The 18,374-nt window shown below is 39.9% G+C and overlaps 1 protein-coding gene across 1 annotated transcript in view; it reads left to right on the plus strand.

Moving 5' to 3' along the window:
- The first annotated feature begins 6,082 nt into the window (after positions 1 to 6,082).
- SUZ12 (SUZ12 polycomb repressive complex 2 subunit) overlaps positions 6,083 to 18,374 on the plus strand; it is a 33,339-nt gene continuing 21,047 nt past the window's right edge. The window contains exons 1-5 of the mRNA XM_075440582.1: positions 6,083 to 6,514; positions 9,415 to 9,461; positions 9,551 to 9,615; positions 14,494 to 14,562; positions 17,332 to 17,381. Coding sequence (XP_075296697.1) covers positions 6,205 to 6,514; positions 9,415 to 9,461; positions 9,551 to 9,615; positions 14,494 to 14,562; positions 17,332 to 17,381 — 541 coding nt within the window. The 5' untranslated portion in view covers positions 6,083 to 6,204. The remainder of the gene's footprint in view (positions 6,515 to 9,414; positions 9,462 to 9,550; positions 9,616 to 14,493; positions 14,563 to 17,331; positions 17,382 to 18,374) is intronic.

Genomic DNA, 18,374 nt, shown 5'->3' on the forward strand with positions numbered 1-18,374 from the left:
AGCATTTGAACTTCAGGATTTGGCATGGGTTTTTCTGCGTATTTGGTTTGGAATCATACATCAAATATAATGTAGTGTGGGTGGTTTTTTGTGAATTTGTCATACACAGGAGGCCTACAGAGATTCTGTAAAAAAGGCAAACAACTCTGGATTAAAATATTGAAAGCCTACAATTTTCTTTTCTGAAGCTGAAGTTTAAAAAGGGGACTCATCACAAAGATCCAGAGCTTCTCCGAGGATAGAAGGGACAAGAAGTTTTACACCTCACCTCAAATACCTTCAATTTTTCAAACAATTACAAATTTGATGAAGACATTTGAAATGAAGGGCACAGACCAACGAGTAAGCCATATAAGGTCTGTTCTGAGTGCTGTATGAGCTCAGCTGAGCAACAGCAATCCTTCTTCTGCACAGAGATTCCATGAGTCCTTCTTCTACCTATGGAGTCTTTGGTGATACATGGAATTTATTCAGGTTTTAATAAAAGTGAATAACTACCTAATTTTCTTTCAGCAGACACTTCCTTTTAATTTTAATCCAGTCTTACATGAATAAGGATCTTGGGTTAGACTTTGTCTTTAAAACTAAGCAGATGTTATCCTGAATTTACTGTTTTTACATTATAAACCTTTTATTGCACGTTCATTGTACAAGATGTATTTTTCTGTAATGAACGCTTTTACTGTTAGTACATTTCTGGGCTTACTGTTAAATAATTTTAAGAGATGTCCTACCTTTCTAGAGCAAATTAATGTATTGGGCCTAGGCTTTTCATAATGCTTTTGAAACAATTCTGGTATTTTTAGTCCACTATCTAAACACTAAAGACAAACACTACTGCTAAAAAGCCACCAAGCAAAAATAAATCATTAACTGAAAATCGGGAAATAAATTTCACTGTAGAAGAGTCATGAAAAATATATTAAAATATCACTAAGAGACCTCCAACAAACAACTCCTGAGCACACATTTCTGCTAAGCAATAATGACTAGTAATTATCACTTATTGTTCACCATGCGCAGAACATAGGTGACTCAGTGCTGCAAAACATACTGTGCATTCACTTTTCACTGTCTACAATAACTCAAGACACATAAGCAACCTGCTCGCTGAAAGCTGTGCATTGTGGGTGCATTAAGATTCCCTGAGGGCCAAGTTCCTTGGGTACTGTGCTCCTGGAACACATTTGAACAGCTCTGTACAAAAGCAGTCCCCAGCCATACACATGAATGAGAATCACAAGTGGCTGCTCTGTCAATCTTCCACACATACTGCATTCATAGCTATACATCAGGATACTGGATTGCTGTGTCAGACCTTAGCTCTTCCCTTTGCCATGCTTCACTAGAGTTGTTCCCTTACAGTAAAGTTTATTTTCTCTTTTCTTAGTTCCCTGCTTATAAAAACAGGGCAGCACTAGACGTTAACATGCAGAAAGGCAAACTGAAACTGAGAGCTATCACCCCAATGGCAATACGATCCCGCCATCCTAAATATACCCAGTACTCTGCCTACCCACTCTCGTGCCTTTACCCAGAAGACTGTAGCTACTCCCTTTCTCCAGTTGCAATATTATGTAGCCTCTGTTTACAAGAGACTGGGAAAACACAAAGTGGGAGTTGACTTTTGCTTTCCAAGTAGGTAGGGAAGAGTAGCTTGTAGCTTGTCTAGTAATTTCTATGGCCTGTTACTGCTGATTGACATTGAATCAGGCTGAAAATAAAGACTATGAACTGAAAAATGAATTAATAACTATTGCAGATGAAATTAACTCAGCATCTAGGGAAGTTTATTTGGGTAAGTGAAAGAAAGGGATGCCACTGAAATGGATCTGTATTTGGAGTACAGTGATACAGCCGTGGGACACATACCTTCCCATCTATGCATGAAGTATTTTTGTTTGTCTCGCATTTGTGCATTCTCACTTCTCTCATGGAAAACCTGAGTTTGGTGGGCTAGGCAGAGAGTGGGAAGGAGAATCTGGAAGCACAAAAACAGAAAGAAGTGAAATTTGGACATAACCACAGAAGAGGAGTGTGTAAGGTCTCTTCCAAGCTGGATGCCCTTGAATCCCACTGAATGTGCTCATTAGCTCAAGGCCAAAATAAAGAAATGCAGCTACCCAGAACACTTGCTGTGGATTTGTTATTCTCAGCAATACCCTGAATAGCAAACTTCAGTTCCTTACCAATGTGATACAATAGTGCTCCCTAATAAATACTGACACTGGCTTTCACAACGGCCTGAATCTGTAAGCGACTTTTAAAAAAGTGACCAGATGTTTATATTCTGCTAGTAAGCACTACTCATTTGTGCCAAAGTTATATTTAAAATTAAGCTCTCAGAAGATAAGCTAGATCTGGGGTAGTATTGAGTTAGTTACTAACAATCTCTACAGACAGACCGGTGTTTAAAGATGTGAGGAAAACAGTGTAATTACACTGACAGAGCTTTCATTTAGACTGAGCTCCAAGTATCCAGGTATTTATTTCCCCTTTAAAAAAGGATTACTTTGTAAATATTCCTGTGCTGAGATACAGCAATTTGAAGGACTGGAAGCTGGAAAGTTAAGTAGTGTGGCTACAGGGGTACTATTGGCGACCAAGAAAAGCATGTAACTATGAAATGTAGAAAAAATTCATAAAGTGGTATAAAATATGCATGCACTTTTCCATACATATCTGAAAAGAGAAAAATCGCCTTTCAAGATGACAGGAATGCTGGGTACGTACAGGCTTCAAAAAGCCTTAGGAAAAAGAGATTTAGGAGTAGCATGTGCTTTCAATCTGCAGGAAACAAATCTGATCTTTCGGCTACCAACTGTAAATCCCACTAACAGTACGTGAAAACAAGAACGGATTGGCCATCTCAAGACATGAAATCTGATATATCATAAAAGCACCTCTGCCAACTACTGCTGTCACTACCAGGGGTTTGTCCCAACAGCAACCCTGGTTCACAAAGGATTGTTTCTTCCAGTTATCATATTAAACTTGTTAAACTGCCCTTTTTTGCATTGATAGGATATTTTCTATATTTGTAGCAAAAAACAATATACTTTTCATCATCTTTTACTCTTTTAATTTTATGAGTTGATATCTATTTCAGTACAGTACACTGTATTTCACTGTTTTTTTACATTACTTTATTAGAAAACACATTTTCACTGGCTTTGCAGATACCCTGTCATTTGCTAAATATGGCCAACTTCTTCCTGTCACCTAGTGTATATATATAAACAAGAAATTATAAAAACTTACTTATTTTTTCATAAATGCATCTGTAAAATCTATAGGGGCCTATATTACCAGACAGGTCAAGGACATAACAGCTCATGCCACACCTTATTTCTTCTGAAGAAAACATAATGATTTCCATCTTTCTAAAAAGGAATATTTATTTTCTTGCTTCTAACTGTGCCAAGTAAATAAAAATTACTGGCTGTTTTATGCCCCGCACTCTTCCTAGCCATCCGTACTATGAAGCCCCAGAAATGACATTTCAGAGGTGTTGAGGCTCTTTCAGTTGAATGTCTCTTAACAGTACTCTACGCTCTTTAAGTACACACGAACAGCCCAGGGCAGCAGATCTAAACAACTTCAAAAATGAAGAGTCTCTACCAACTAAGGAAAACAGGCTCAAGCTATCAAAGCTCAATTTGGCAGTCAGTCCCATGCTTCCAGAGGGCTCGCATGCACACGTTTTGTGTTGTGCTGTCCTGTCCCACTCAAGGCTGGAGTTGCATCCTTAGTTCCTCTGTTCACAAGCAGATCCAACTCCAGTGCCAGAGATTAATTGCCTAATTATCTATCTTACTCCTGCTTGGAAAATTGCCCTCTGGCTCCTCCTCCTGGTTTTGAAATTTAAAAGGATGAGCCACCAGAAGCAGCAGGGGCTTGTAAACAGTAGGGAGGAAACAGGAACAGATTTTAGGCAATAAACAACTCGCAAGGACAAAACTGCAGCTACGCAACATTTTGGAGCCTTTCTCACACATGGTGCAATATTTGTTACCTGTTGGCACAGGGCATCACTGACCTCAAGATCAACCTCTGGTCACTTAAAGATGCTCTCCATTTGGTGTACGGTTGCTATCTAGTCTATGAGTTCAGAAGACTGGCGAATATGCAGCGCATCAGAAGGCTCACCAGGATGTCCCCTGGTATTAAGAGCAAAGAAGCTACATGTAAGGTCCTCAGAAATGTACAGGGCATCAAACATTGCTGCTGCCAGTAGGTAATTAAAGACATATTCAGCAACAAAAAACAACAAATGAGTGGCTGTAGAGAAACTGAGTGGGAAACAGAAGATCAAGAAACTAAGCAGAGACAATTATGATAAGCAGGATAAAATGTGTAACAGAATATTTCAGAAATATCACTTTTTGTTTGGAGGGAAGAAAAATAGAATATAGGTAAAATGGTGACAAAGATTAATTTCTAAAAATGTATGAAAATTAAGGTTGAAACAAATTATAGAAAAGACTGCATGTAAAACATCAGCATCTGATAAAAATGGAAGGAAAAAAGAAGGGTAACAAAAAAACAGCATAAGGAAAGAAAAGATCTTTCCAGGACAAACATGAAATGGTGCAGCAGAAAAGCAAAAAGAGGGGAGGTAATTGAAACATAAAATGATCATTTCAGATATTAAATAAGAATAAATATTATGGAACTGTAAAAAAACCCACCAAATTCAGGGGTAAGGAGAGAATAGTAATCAATAAAGACTTATTTATCCGAGGGTGTGTTGGCTGTATATACATATACTTTCTTAAAGCATAGTAAGGTTAGTAACAGACAATGGAGACATCACATTAGAATCCCCCTTTGTTGATAATGTAAGGCACATGTACAGCACGACTGACTTTGATATGTGGTCTTCCTCTTAGTATTTATCATTAAGCTCATTTTCCTTAACACTCAGAACTAGAAGATAAACCGAGGCAGTATAGTGCCAGCATCACAGTTGTATCTGGTATCAAAATTCAAGGCTGTATTTCACACGTAGACCATTTTTACCCTACCTTGTGCAATTACTCTTGACAAGTTTTGCAAAAGAAAGCAAATAGGATGGCTGCCAATGGCTTTTATATATTGAGCTTGCCGCACCAATAAGGACTCAATTAAATAAAGCCAGTGCTGAATTTTCCCATTGCACAGCTGGACTCTGTTACGTTCGATCACATACACGAGGCAGTCCGAGAGCTTGCCCCGTAGGCCTGATCCTGAACGTGTGCTCCGCCGTACCGTATGCAGGCGGCCGTCAGGACTCTGGAGGCAGCCACAGCTGCACAACTTCTATTTCCCCGAGGACTCCATGGGTCCTCATTAAGCGAAGAAAGGCGGGAATAAAACCAGAGAGAAACATTTTACCTCAGACTTCAAGTCTCCCTGCACCTATGGGCTATTTTTTGTGCCATCCTCTGAGGAAACCTCACGGTTTGTTAAGGCTTAAGGTTAGAGATAAGGGACATCAGCAGGACCTCACGCCCGACACAGTATAATGATTTTTACCACAAAACCAATAGCGATTTATACCCAAGCCTCTATTTTGCCTGATTTAGCTCTTTCAACGATCGAGCCCCAGCTCCCGCGGGCAACCCCTCAGCGGCAGCTTCCCTCAGGCGAGAGGACCACCAGCGACGCGCGCGGCCGCGATGGCACCGGGACGCGGCGCGGCAACGGGGCACGGAGAGCCCGGGGCTCCGGGCAGCGCTGCGGGGGCGAGCGCAGCCGCGACGGCGAGGTGCGAGGGCCGGGGAAGCGGGGCGGCGAGGGGCGGCGCCGCGCGGCAGGCGGAGGCGGCCCACTCTACCCAGCATGCCCCGCGCCGCAGGGCGAGCGCCCCTTTCCCGCGAATTCAGTTCAAAGGAGGGGGAGGGGAGAAGCGCCAAGCGGTGAAGCGCACCGACCAACCAAACTCTTCCAGAACCATCCGTGCGTCACGCGGGGGCGGACCCCGCGCCGGCCAATGCCACGGTGCGGCGCCATCTTCGGAGCCAATGGGCGAGCGGAGAAGGCGGGCGCGTCGTGGTCGTCGGGTTCGGCTGGTCGTAGCGCCGAGGAGAGCGGAGCGGAGGAGACTTAGAGGAGTTGGAGCTCGGCGCTTCCCCTCCCCCCTCTTCACCCCGCCCGCCCCAGCCGCCCCCTCCCTCCCCGCTCGGTCTCCGTCCTGCCGGGGCCCTCGCGGGGGCCAGGCCCATGGCTCCTCAGAAGCACGGTGGGGGTGCGGGGCCCAGCTCGGGCTCCGCTGGCGGCGCCGCCGGAGGAGGAGGAGGCGGCGGCGGCGGGGGGTTCGGGGGCTCCGCCGCGGCGGCAGCGGCGGCGCCCGGCGGCAAATCCGGCGGTGCCGCAGGCGGCGCCGGAGGCGGCGGCGGAGGAAGCGGTTACTCGGGCGGCTCCTCGGCCTCCTCGGCGGCGGCGGCAGCGGCGGCGGCGCTGCCCCCTGTGAAGAAGCCGAAGATGGAGCAGATCCAGGCCGACCACGAGCTCTTTCTTCAGGCCTTCGAGAGTGAGTACCGGGCCGGGGGAGGAAGTGGGGGCCCGAGCCGGCGGGACCGGCCGGGGCCGCCGCGGAAAGGGCGGGAGGAGGAGGAGGGGAGGGCTGTGGGGAGTAGGGGCTTCCGGGGGTAAACACGCTCGGGGGAGGGGGGGACCTGGGACCGGAGCGGGGCTGGAGGAGGAAGGGGGCTCCGCCGAGGAGGCGGGGGCCCGCCGGGGCTCGGGCGGAAGCGGGAGGCTCGGGGCCGGGGTGCGGGCAGGGTGGCGAGAGGCTCCCGGGGCCGGGCCCGCGGGGCGGAGGGCGGGGGGGTGCGTGTGCCCGCGCCCAGCCGGCGCTGAACTTGGTTTCTCGGTGGCAGTTCCCGGCGGGCTGTCGGGGCGGCGGGTTGCCTGCCCTGCCCTCCTGCGAGAGCCCCTGCGGCCGCCGGGGAGCTGGGAGCGAGGGGCTCTCCCCTCCTCGGCCGCTGCCTTTCGAGCCCCTGCCAGGGGCTGGATGTGATCGAGACTTCGCTGTAGTTGGTTTTTCTTTGTCTGGCGATAATTGTCGCTTAGTTGAGATTTCGTACTGGAAATGGACCTTTGCGACCCGCGCATCACCCCGTGGCACTTCCAGATAGGGGGAGAATCCCCTTGGATGCGCCAGAAAGTAGTTTATGGAAATCCGATTCAAAAGCACAGTGCAGCCATAAACTTAATTAACGTTGTACAGAAAAGATTTCTGTGCAGTCGCTGGGATCTGAAGCAAATTTTTAATTCTCTGCAATTTAGTTCTCTAATGATCCGGTTCTGGGATTGGGGCTGTCACTGCTCCTGCTTGCTTGCTACAGATGGTGACAGTGTTTGGGAAAGCGCTGGAGTTTATGGTGGTGTCTCAAACCCCTAATAATGCAGAGTCCTTTGAACCTCAGCCCTGTTAACAAAGCTCTGTGTTCAGTAAATACTGTACTGCAAATAGGTCAAGTGGCAAATGAGTTTGAAGAGGTTTGCTCAGTGTCACTGTCTGAGATGGGGGGAAAAAATTCCCTTGCCCATGCCTCAGGCTGTCAGAGAAGGGAAGCATCAGAGCTGCACATGTCGTGATCAGGAGAAAGTTACAGTGTAAATGTTTCATAGCACATTAACTCTGTAGTGTGATTATTATGGAAAAGCTGCAATAAGTAAATATTGATTAAAAAGTCCTAACGCATATAGTATTGAATCACAGTGTTCCTGAATGTTTCTGTCCCTTTTCAAGGTCATAAGCTAGAAAAAGATAAAAGATTTATTTTAAGCTTTTGCTGAGTTATGCGGACTTGTGAAATATATGTCTGTCTGCAGGTTGGAAAGTGTGTTTCAGAATTTTTCTACTTGGGAAAGCTAAAGTTAAAGCAGCACAGTGCTGTCTTTAAATTAAATCCTTGTGAGTGCAATTTAATGTTTTCATACCTTTCTAAATTATAATTACCATGTGTATTAGGAGACTAAAAAACCCGGGATGTTTCTTTATAAGTTGTGACTACTCTGTATTTTCACTTCATAGCAAAGTACATGTTTCTTAATTTCTTTGCTTTCTTTCGTCTTGATGTGAAAAATATGGATTTTATTATAATAATTTGCATTAAGCAGAATTTTACTGATTCTCATCAGGCCTCTAAAAGGAAATACTGGGATCATTTTAATATTTCCTTCTCTACTAATTATATGTCTGTTTAATAATAGATTCTTTGGGGTCTTACATTCATAAGTGTAGAAATAAGGCTGAATCATAGCTTTAGAAAGGGGTAAAGGATATAAAATGCTATCCTTTTTCACTTCTAATTGCAGAATTCCATAATCTACAATAAGGTTTCCAGGTATTTGAAACAAATTGTTTGCAGTCATATGAAAATAAAGTGTTATATTGCTTAAAAAATAAATAGTTACTTGTTTTCTTTTTGTGGGAAATGGAGGCAGTGTTAGCAGCCTTAGCATGGACATCAAGGCATTCGCTGATCTCTGTCTTTTTCTCTCCACTTACTGTGTTTTATCAAGTCATTTCCAAGTTCATTGCCGATGTTACCTAATGAAGCTGACTTTTAGTTCCGTTTAAAAAGAGTGTATTTCAGTTTAGATCGGAATTCTTGTTAGATATAACCTGATCAGACAAAAACATTTTTTGTCCTGATTTAGCTGAATTGGTTAAAACTAAACTGAACTCTTTTCTGTAGGTGAGTCTTAATCTTTTAAACTTTGGTTTTTACACCTATTTCAAGTGATGCTACCCTTTCGTGTCAGCATTGCGTATGGCTGTATTATCGTCCCTCCAGTTGCACTTTGAAACAGTAGTTGCTTTGCCAGGATCAACATTTTTCTAATCCTATGAATGTAAAGGTTTTGGAAATGAATTTCCTAGCTTAGAATGATCCATAGTGTGTCATAGTCAACTGACAGTCGCTGTTCTTGTTCTGGTACCTTGTGCAAGTGACCTTGGTACTTTCCAGAAGGATAAAACAAATCAGATGCCAAATTGTCCGACTGTGTAAATTTAGTATACTGTTTTGGTGTCATATCAGATGTGTTAATTAACTTCATGAAGAAAATTTACCTATATGATAATAGGTTGTAATACACTGAGCTATGTTTTCTGCTGGTTTGTGCTGTTAAGCCTGTAAGAAACATGTTTTGTGGAAAGCAAGAGCAGTCATAGTTGAGTTGTGACTACTGATTTATGGTAGCTTAAAGAAGTTGTTTTGTGTTATACAGTAGGTGGAGTAGCCTTTGACTTGTTAACTTGGAGTTATTTGGACATCGTGATGCTTCACTTAAATGATGACTTCCGAGATAATTGTTAAAAAAAAGCCAACATGCTAAGCTACATTTTTTTTTATCACTATAAGGCTGTCTTTCTGGGCATGTAAGGTATATTGGATAACACGTGTTTCTTTTTCTTAGAACCAACACAGATATACAGATTTCTGCGTACCCGGAATCTAATAGCAGTGAGTAATTGGTCTTTATCACTCCTTTACTTTGGAGTTGTAGGAAACTTTAATTAAAGCATAACCTTTTCCTTTTTTTTTTCCTGCAGCCAATATTTTTGCACAGAACTCTCACTTACATGTCCCACAGAAACTCCCGAACAAATATCAAAAGGTAAAATTGTTTTTTGAAAAGTAATCCTTAAATGTTAACCAAGTAGCAGAAGTCCAAAAATAGCAGCAAGTGACCTCCTCTTTTCACACATAACCTTTTCTTTTTGAAGAACTTAAAAAATGCATACATCACTTTACAGCTGATTTCTGAGACCTAAGAACTTTCTGCAATGTTAAGGGTGTGTGTGTCTTTATGCTTGTGATGTCTGTTGATACTGGGAGTAGTCAAATGTGGATAACTGTCTGTAGAATCCAAACTAATTCTCCCCTGTTTGTTTTCTGCTTTAGGGGAGAACTTCTTAAAAAAGCCGAACAAAACTGTATAACATTGGAGCTCTTGTAATCGATGGTGCTTGATCATAATCGTATGCAACATTTTATTTGAAACTGTATCCGAACTACTTTTTTAATAAAAAGGCACAAAACTATTGGTTTTGTTAATTAGTCTTGGAAGGATCCAGTAATTATTTCTGTAATTATTTTAAAAGCTGAAAAATTAAGGAGATCAGTTTATAGTATTTTACAAAAAATCCAGCAAACACTTAAAAAAGTTACTTTGAAGTCAATACTTCTGAGAAATGGGCTTCAGTTTTGACGTTGCAAAATAGTCATTGCTATTATGTGAGGTGCTACAGGTGCATGTCAATAGACTTTAAAATATATAAATAAAGTGTAGTGCACATTATTTATCAGAAGAATCGCAAAGTCCTTTCAGTTACTTCTCCGTCACTGAAAATCATTTGTTACACTTTGTAGCCTGAACACTTATTTTAAAATATTTTAACTCTAAAGTTCTTATCACTTGGAAACAGTTGCTGTGGGACTGAGATACTTAATCGCAAATGCCTAAGGAACAGCAATAAAATCTGATTATGCAGATATAAATATAGCTTCAATTAGAATTGCCTAAGGAAGGTAATATTTGAATGATTTTCTGAGCAATAGAATTTGCACGTTTTTATTTAAATCAAAAGCTGCGTTTGGCATTCTCGGATCTCTTGGATGTTGTTTAATGTTCATGCCCTTAGCTTTAAAGCTACAATATGGCTTTTTTTAAAACTGAATCCGTAACATACAACTTCAGGTACTTAGGACAGGTAATGATCAGAATTTTTTTTTTTTTTTTTTTTTTAAAAACTTGAAGTTACTGCTTGCTTCTTCTCACAGAAGTTACCAAAGTGAGTTGTTTGCTTATTTTAAAATAGGGCAGAGCCAAATTTTAAGAAATAATGTTCAGGGTGTTTTGTTGGTTTTTGTTTTTTTTTAAACTAGAATTGTGCAACAGGAAGTTCTTGCTTATAACTTACATTAACTTACAGTTGATTGGCTGCATATGTTCTTTCACCTGAATCTGTTGCTTTGGATATTTGCTGTAGTTGCTGGGAAACAAGAAATGGTACTGTGCATGGGCATTGTGTGGTCCACTGTTCCAAATTCCGGTTCAAATTCAGCTGCACAAGTAATGCTTAGTTTCTCTTTGAAACATACTGATTTTTACTAGTTCCTCTAACACGTTGTTTTAGAACTGTGACTGAACTAAACTGTTTGGTAGTGTTCTAATAACAGACAGATTAATGGCCGTTTCACTCACTAGTTTTCAGCTAATATTGACTTATTGAAATCATTCTGGTGATTAGGCCTAGGAAGATTAAGTAAAACATTTCAGTATTTTTTCTTTATAAAAACACAATAATGCAACAGAACTGAGCTAGCATAGTTGAGAGGAAAAAACAGAAACTAATTGCAAAGTAGTGTGGTGTTCTCGCTTGCCGCCTTGTCCCCCCTTCCACTTTTCCATACTCTGTCGGTACTGTGTGATGCTTCGCTTTCAGCCCAGTTAAAACCACAAGAGTTGTACTTTAAAGGTAGTTTGGGCTACTTAGATGTAGTGGCAAAACAGTCTCAACTGAATTTCCAGAGGAGATTAGCAGGGTAGGTGTTTGCTGATCTGTCCTGGTAGACACTTTCAAATGTGCGCAAGATCCTGATTGCCATTCTTCATTCATTAGAAATAGTTATGGTATATGATTGTGTTACTCTGGTGAAAAAGGGGCTTTAAAAGTGGAAAAATCTCCAACCTGGAGTAGGAGATCTTCCTGAGACTTATATTAGGAAAAATTTCTGTACCTAGCTTCAGTATAGTAAAAATGTTAATAGAGTTCTCTTTGCAAAGAAGTATCTTTTGGAGCTGCATCACCTTAGCTTATATGCTAAGCTTAGTTGGCCTGCTTATATGGACTGTGACTATACATGCAGGTTTGTTTATTCCCCTGGAACTTCTTAATTGTGCCACTTTTAAATTGCTGATCATTGTTTTGATTGCCATTTCAGTAAACAGTATCATATGTAAAATAGGAAGAAGTTCTCTTCAAACTTTCTAGAACTTAAGTGTCACAGTAGTAATTATAGCTCCACATCTTTTATCTCTAGCTCTACGGTAGTCTGAGAAAAATGCCGGGCAAATTTATCACTTGGAGGTAGGGAAGTAGGACTGTGTTTTCACCAAGCAATTATCTGTTGTTGTTTGTCCGTGTGTTTAATGCTTAGAAAGTGGTTATAAAGACCAGAATGCTTAGAGTATAGAGAAGTGTTGATAGGGAATAAGTTAATGGGTGTGTGTCCATTTGGGCTAAGAAAGTATTGAAGTTGCTGCATATTATTGGAGACGTAATGTGCTTCAGTCAGGTAATACCTGGTGGAGAAATGAAATGGGCTTTCCACCTGTGGGTCTGTTACCTGTTCAGGTGTTGTTATAGTATTAGACCAAATGATGGTGTTGGAAAGAAGTTACTAACTGTTAATAAAAAGTTGCTACCCATACAGTATTTGGATAAATGATGTAACTTTTTATTCATTGGCAGAGTTTGATATGAGTTTTAATACTTTGTTAATTATTACTGTGCTTGACTGGAATAAGAGTGGGTGGAGAAAGGAAGGTACAAGATGCGTGTCCTTGTAGCACCAATAAACACCGTCTTGAAAATCCTGGGTGTTAGGGTGGTTATTACAAAAATTTGATTTTGTCTGTTATGCATGGGAACATGGTGACATAAAAATAGTAATTCCGTTAAAAGGAATTTCTGTACCTTTTTTTATGTTCTTACAAGTTAACTTTGGAGGTAGTGATTTTGATGTATTGGGGTTTTTTTGTTGCTATTTTTAGGTTTTCTGAAAGATTCTAGGAGGACTCTTGTTTTAACTAACCTCGGTTTGACATTAGGGAAGGTTGTGTCATTGTTCTTTCTGGATCAGTAATGCTTGCAAACACTAAATGCAAGCTGTATTAGTATATTTTATGAAAGACTGTTAAACTTTCCCCCATTCCTGGAAACATGTTTGTCTCTTAGCTGGTTTCTGGCTCATATTCCGGTCATAACTTTGCTCTAGAGCCATTTTAAGCAATTCTTTACTCTAAAGAAAACTTTCTAAAAGAGAAGCGTACTGCTTGCTGTTCTGCAGAACAGTGGCTGATTTTGATGAGGTTGGGCAAAGTGCACGCAGAGACTTTTTTACCTTAGAATCTGAAACTTTCAACAAATTCCTGTGTTCTTAACATCTCTTGATTTAAAGCTGAGCATTGCAATGTTCATTTTAATGATCGCACATTTTGGTGTAGGTGAGTCAGTTCTTGAATCTGGCATCTGTGTGAACCTTAGGCTGAGTAGAGCTTTGAGTCAGTGATTGTTTACTACAAAATCAGAATTATTTGTCTCCATGTTATCTGACTGCAGCCCTGTATTTGTGTCGTACTTCTTGTCCTGTATGACTGTTGAGCCACTGTGTGATTTGTAACTAAATCATTCAGATGCATTACGTGTTGAATGTAGACAATGTATGACTTCAGTGTTTCTTCAGTGACGACATTTCTGTAGTCAGTGCTTCCCACTTCCCTAGAGCATGTTGTCATTGTTCCCCCCACATGAAATCCAGTATTTGGCAACAGCTTATGTTCTTCTTATTTCATTTTTCTAAGGTATAAATGTAGAGGAAGGATGCTCTGGCAGCTTTTGCCTTGTCACTCTAGTCTAGTGCAATTTGGCTGGCACCTAGGTCCAAGCATTAATTTTCCTTTAAAAAAAAACTGAAAGATTGTTCTGGAAAGTATTCAATAACTTCTGTTCATGAGTGAACTTTATTTAGAAATGAACATTAAATTGTATGTATGGTAGGACAGGCTGAACATATGTGCATGAACAGACTGATCTCAGAATTGTGGAGAAATGATTTGAAGTGATTTTTCTTTAAGACATTGTTGTCATTGGTTGTCATCCCCCCTGCTCCGTTTCCTGTGAGTGTGCCCTAGAAGTCGCTTCAGAATTCACTGTTCTTTATATAGTGTCCATTTAATATGGCTTTGTTTAGAAAGGACAGATTTTTTATAATTAGGTTTTTGCCTGTTTTGTCAGATAAGGTTCTAAGTGGTTTTCATTATTGTGATCAAGATTAAAATCATAACGACTGAAGAACTGACACATACGTTCCTAATAGGTCTAAGTGTCACTAAAGTGGGAAGATTTTCTTTGACCAAAGCTGAGATGTCTTTAGACATGTTCATTGCAAGGTTTGAATGTGGTGCTGTTAAACGACACTTCTTAGGAGCACGTCTTAGGAACACTTAGGATTACTTCTGGAACGTCTGCTGCTAATTCTTTGTGTTATTTTGATGCCCCTTGAGAAGCTGTATTGCAGTTGTGTCCCTACAACATGAGTGTTCTACTGGGCCTGAAAGGGTATAAAAAGGATTCTTTTGGAACAGAAGGCTAAAATTGCATATATAGACAGTTTTAGACTGAAAGCCAAGTCAAAGTTTAGGCTGTATACATTTTCTTATAGTACGGGAATAGTGGCTATGTGAAACTATTCTGCTTTTTCTTGACAGGAAAACATTCAAAGTAGATGACATGTTATCAAAAGTAGAGAAAATGAAGGGAGAACAAGAATCTCACAGGTACTGTCCTGCGTACATATTTGTGTCTGTATATACAAATGATCGTATGCATGTGCTAAATCAAAAGGCTTTTTGGTTGATAAAATGAAAGTGATAAAGAGTAATTATTAGAAGCAAGGTACCTACTGTTTGAAATGTTGCTTCCAAAATCTTAAAATGTGTGTATGTGTGCTTGTCACTTAGAAACTTGGAGAAAAGCAATATCAGGATAAGCTTTCAATATTTGTCGTGCTGTTTCTTGAACTTTGTATAGAAGCCCCAAATAGGTATTTCCCTTTTCTTAAGACTGTCAGTCGTGTCAGTAGCTAATCTGTGTGCTGGAATAAAAATAAGGCAGATTTGGGAAAATACCGTGAAGTTGTACTATTTGGGGATTTTATGGTTGTATTCTTGCTGTTTTTAACCTTAAGTTCATGGTTATGTAAAAAAAAAAAAACCACCACCCAAAATACAAAAAAAAACCCCAAACCCGTGAAACTTTCAATAGTAGTTAAACAATCTTAGCCATCTCAAGCCATAATTGGGTTAACTAGTTAAAAAAATGTTTTCATTAAAGGCTGTAAAACTTGCAATATTCCCTTCTAATTTTCTCATGAGAAATACTGCTTAGTCTGAGATTTTTCTTGTGGTCTGACCCCACGTGTATCTCATGTTAAACCTTTGCACAGTTCTGTCTGAATAATAGTGTTCCCTCTTTAACAAGTACATAATTTCAAGTCTTAATTCCATATGGAATTGCCACTTGGCGGGGAGGCTTATCTGTGAATTCTAGTTGTGAAATAGTAATTACCTTTATACTGGGGTACCTATTGGTTTCATCGTGTTAATTTTTTTCCATAAGAGTTTACTTTAAATTACGTAGCACACTTAAATGTTGGATAAAACTCGTATTATATCAGGTCTTACTACTCTGCTTCAGAAAAAAATACTAAACTCTTGCTGAATTTGCCATGTTGTGTTTGGCAAAAGTTAAAGTTCAGCCAGAGACGTGAAACTTGGGACTGGTGCATTTCAGTTAATTTTCATCCTTTGTAATGATGTAAATGTCTTTGTAATGATGGTAAAAAAAAAAGCATAGCCAATATGCCTAGTCTGTTTTTGCTTGATGAGTGCTGAAATACAACGGTATAAAAAGTTTATTCGCTGAGAGGTGGTGTAGCATACAATACGTTTGTGACACTTGAGTGTGACAGGTGATGATCATAACTTTTTTTAATTCTTTATGTATGTATTAAACATCTAAGTTTTTGTGAAGGTATGTATGATGGAAATTAACCAATCCATTGTAAGACTTCCAGAATAATTTTGTTCTCATATGTACAATTCAGCCAGAGATCCCTTTTAGTCCTGCAAGTTGGTTTTGTGTTCTTTTTTGGTAGAAAGACTGTAGATAATTTGCCAAACTCCTCCTATTTAATCTACTGAGCATGATACGCAAAGCATTTTGGAAATTTTGCACCAAACCCAGATGCCTTAAAGACTAACCTGAGTTGCTGAAATGTGTAAAGTCCTTCTAAGTTGGTTGTGGGGTTTTTTTGGTGGTGTTTGCTTGATTTTTAACCAGCTGTTTGTTTTCCATAATTAGACTACTTCAGAGGCAACCATGCTAGGTACAATGTAGTCTGAAACAAACTTATAAATTTTGTGTTCTAAGAGGTTTCATGGATTTACTGTACATTATTGTTCTTAATTATCTTTTGCTCCATATATTGTGGATACTTGCTAACTCAATACTCTCTTTTTAAGGATAAGGATAATGTTGCAACAAAATAGAATATTGATTTGTGTACGTTGTTGTTCTGTGCTTTCAAAACTGTCAAAAATGTGCTTTAGTCTAGAATTGGTCTGGAAAAGTAGCATGGATGAACGATGCGAGTTGGTATAGATGCAGTCGTCTGAATGTTCAAGCTATTGGACACTTTTGCTAATAATCTCAGTGCTCTCAGGAGCCTTTGTGTTCAAAAATAGGCATTGAATGTCAGGTTGTATCTTCCTGAGGAGTCGTTGAAGATGCTCAAAACTGTGTCCAGTGTTCTAGTATAACAGATGATACTTTGTTCAGTACTGCATACTTCAGAAATAGTAAGTGTTGTTGAGACCCATTTTAATCTACGTTCATGAATAATTGCTTTAAGCTGAAATGTATTTTGAATTTAACAATTTGAAATAAAATGGGTCTGCAGTCAGCAGTCTAGGTTGTGAGCTGTAGTGCTGTGAAATAAAATAGATGCAATTACTATTTTGATTGCATATGTTATGGATGATACGGACTTGATGTGACTGATATCTTTATTCCTAAGGCTGTAACTTCACCATTGTAAAGATTCTGCTTACCAAACTTGATTTTTTTTTTTTTTAACAAGTATTTTGATAGCAAGTGAAGTTCTAGAAAATTTTCACCGTAACTCTGCTCTGTTGCTGACAAATGTCTAGGAAATGTGTTTGCCTGGGAAGGCAAGATCTCGTGTCTTCAGACAGTGCCCTTCTACTGCAGTGTTTAAACATCTACTTTTTTTTTTCCTCTGAATGTATCAAGTCATAGAATACAGAGACAGAATCAGTTTGTAAAGAGAAAACTTGTCTTCAACTTTGCATCAATTACAACTGCTGTGTCCAGACAGTTTCCAAGGTAGAAAGATGGACAGCTTCATTAGAGTTCTGCCTCTTGTGTAGGCCTGGCCTGAACGCTAGTGAGTGGAGTGGCTGCTGTCAGGAGAAAATACTTACTTGTTCTAACATTTCCCCCCCTTTTTTTTTTTTCCTGTTTAGCTTGTCTGCTCATTTGCAACTTACGTTTACTGGGTTCTTCCATAAAAATGGTATGTTTGCCAATTCATTCATTGCACTGTTAATTTGTACAGCACCTTTGAAACTAGTATAGATCTGAGGGGAATAGGGGAATATTTGAATATTTTGAATCAGCTGTTTGGGTGCAGATTTTAATTTATTTAAGCTCAGACAGTCCCATTAGTTACAATGCTTTCAATAGCACTTTAAATATGTTTTAGCGTAATTGTAATGTTAAGCAGATAAGCCTTCCAGGGTTTTAGTCAAAACAGTGATTTTGAGAAATACTTCAAAGCATCATCCATTCAAACTGAAATAGACCTTGAGGAGTTCCTGAAGAAAGTGATTGTATGGGAGTGTATCTTTGGGTTGCTTGAGGTAGCTTTAAACAAACCCTCAGCCCTCAAATAGTTAGAAGATTCAGTGTTTTTAATTTAAAATACAAGTGTGAGAATAAATTTTATAAGGTAGAGCCTAGAAATGAGGCAAAGGTCATGCCAGCGATTATAAAAGCAACTGAAATCATGTATTAGTGATTTGCAGTCATTCTATTGTGTCTTTTATGCACATAAGGCTTTACCTCTCAAAATCGGAATATTGGACTTCCCAGACCAGAATGAAGGGTTCTGTTCCTTTAACGAAAGCAGAAGTGACATGCTTTGTGCTGTATAGGCATGGGTAAATTCACTGTCTTTTTACTTCCCTGAAAAACACTTATCTGTTAATCCATTACAATAAAGTGATTTTTCTGTTTTTTCAGTTAAAAATATTCTGAATGGCATTGTAGTCTTTGGATGTGAAAACTAATAAAGTTCACGTAACAGGTTTTGTACTTTTTTCTGGAAGCTGTTATGTTCCCTCAAAATATCTTGTGCTTAACCAGATGTATTCAGTGAGATGTTTGAGAGTTAAAGTTGCAAATGCTTCTTTATTAAACTGTAATACTATTCTGAGAAAGTCCTTCAAATCTGTATATTAGGAACATTGTGCTTCTGGAGCTTCAAAATCCTGCTGGTCTCAATGAA

This window comes from Opisthocomus hoazin, chromosome 21, assembly GCF_030867145.1.
Source record: "Opisthocomus hoazin isolate bOpiHoa1 chromosome 21, bOpiHoa1.hap1, whole genome shotgun sequence".
Lineage (NCBI taxonomy): Eukaryota > Metazoa > Chordata > Aves > Opisthocomiformes > Opisthocomidae > Opisthocomus > Opisthocomus hoazin.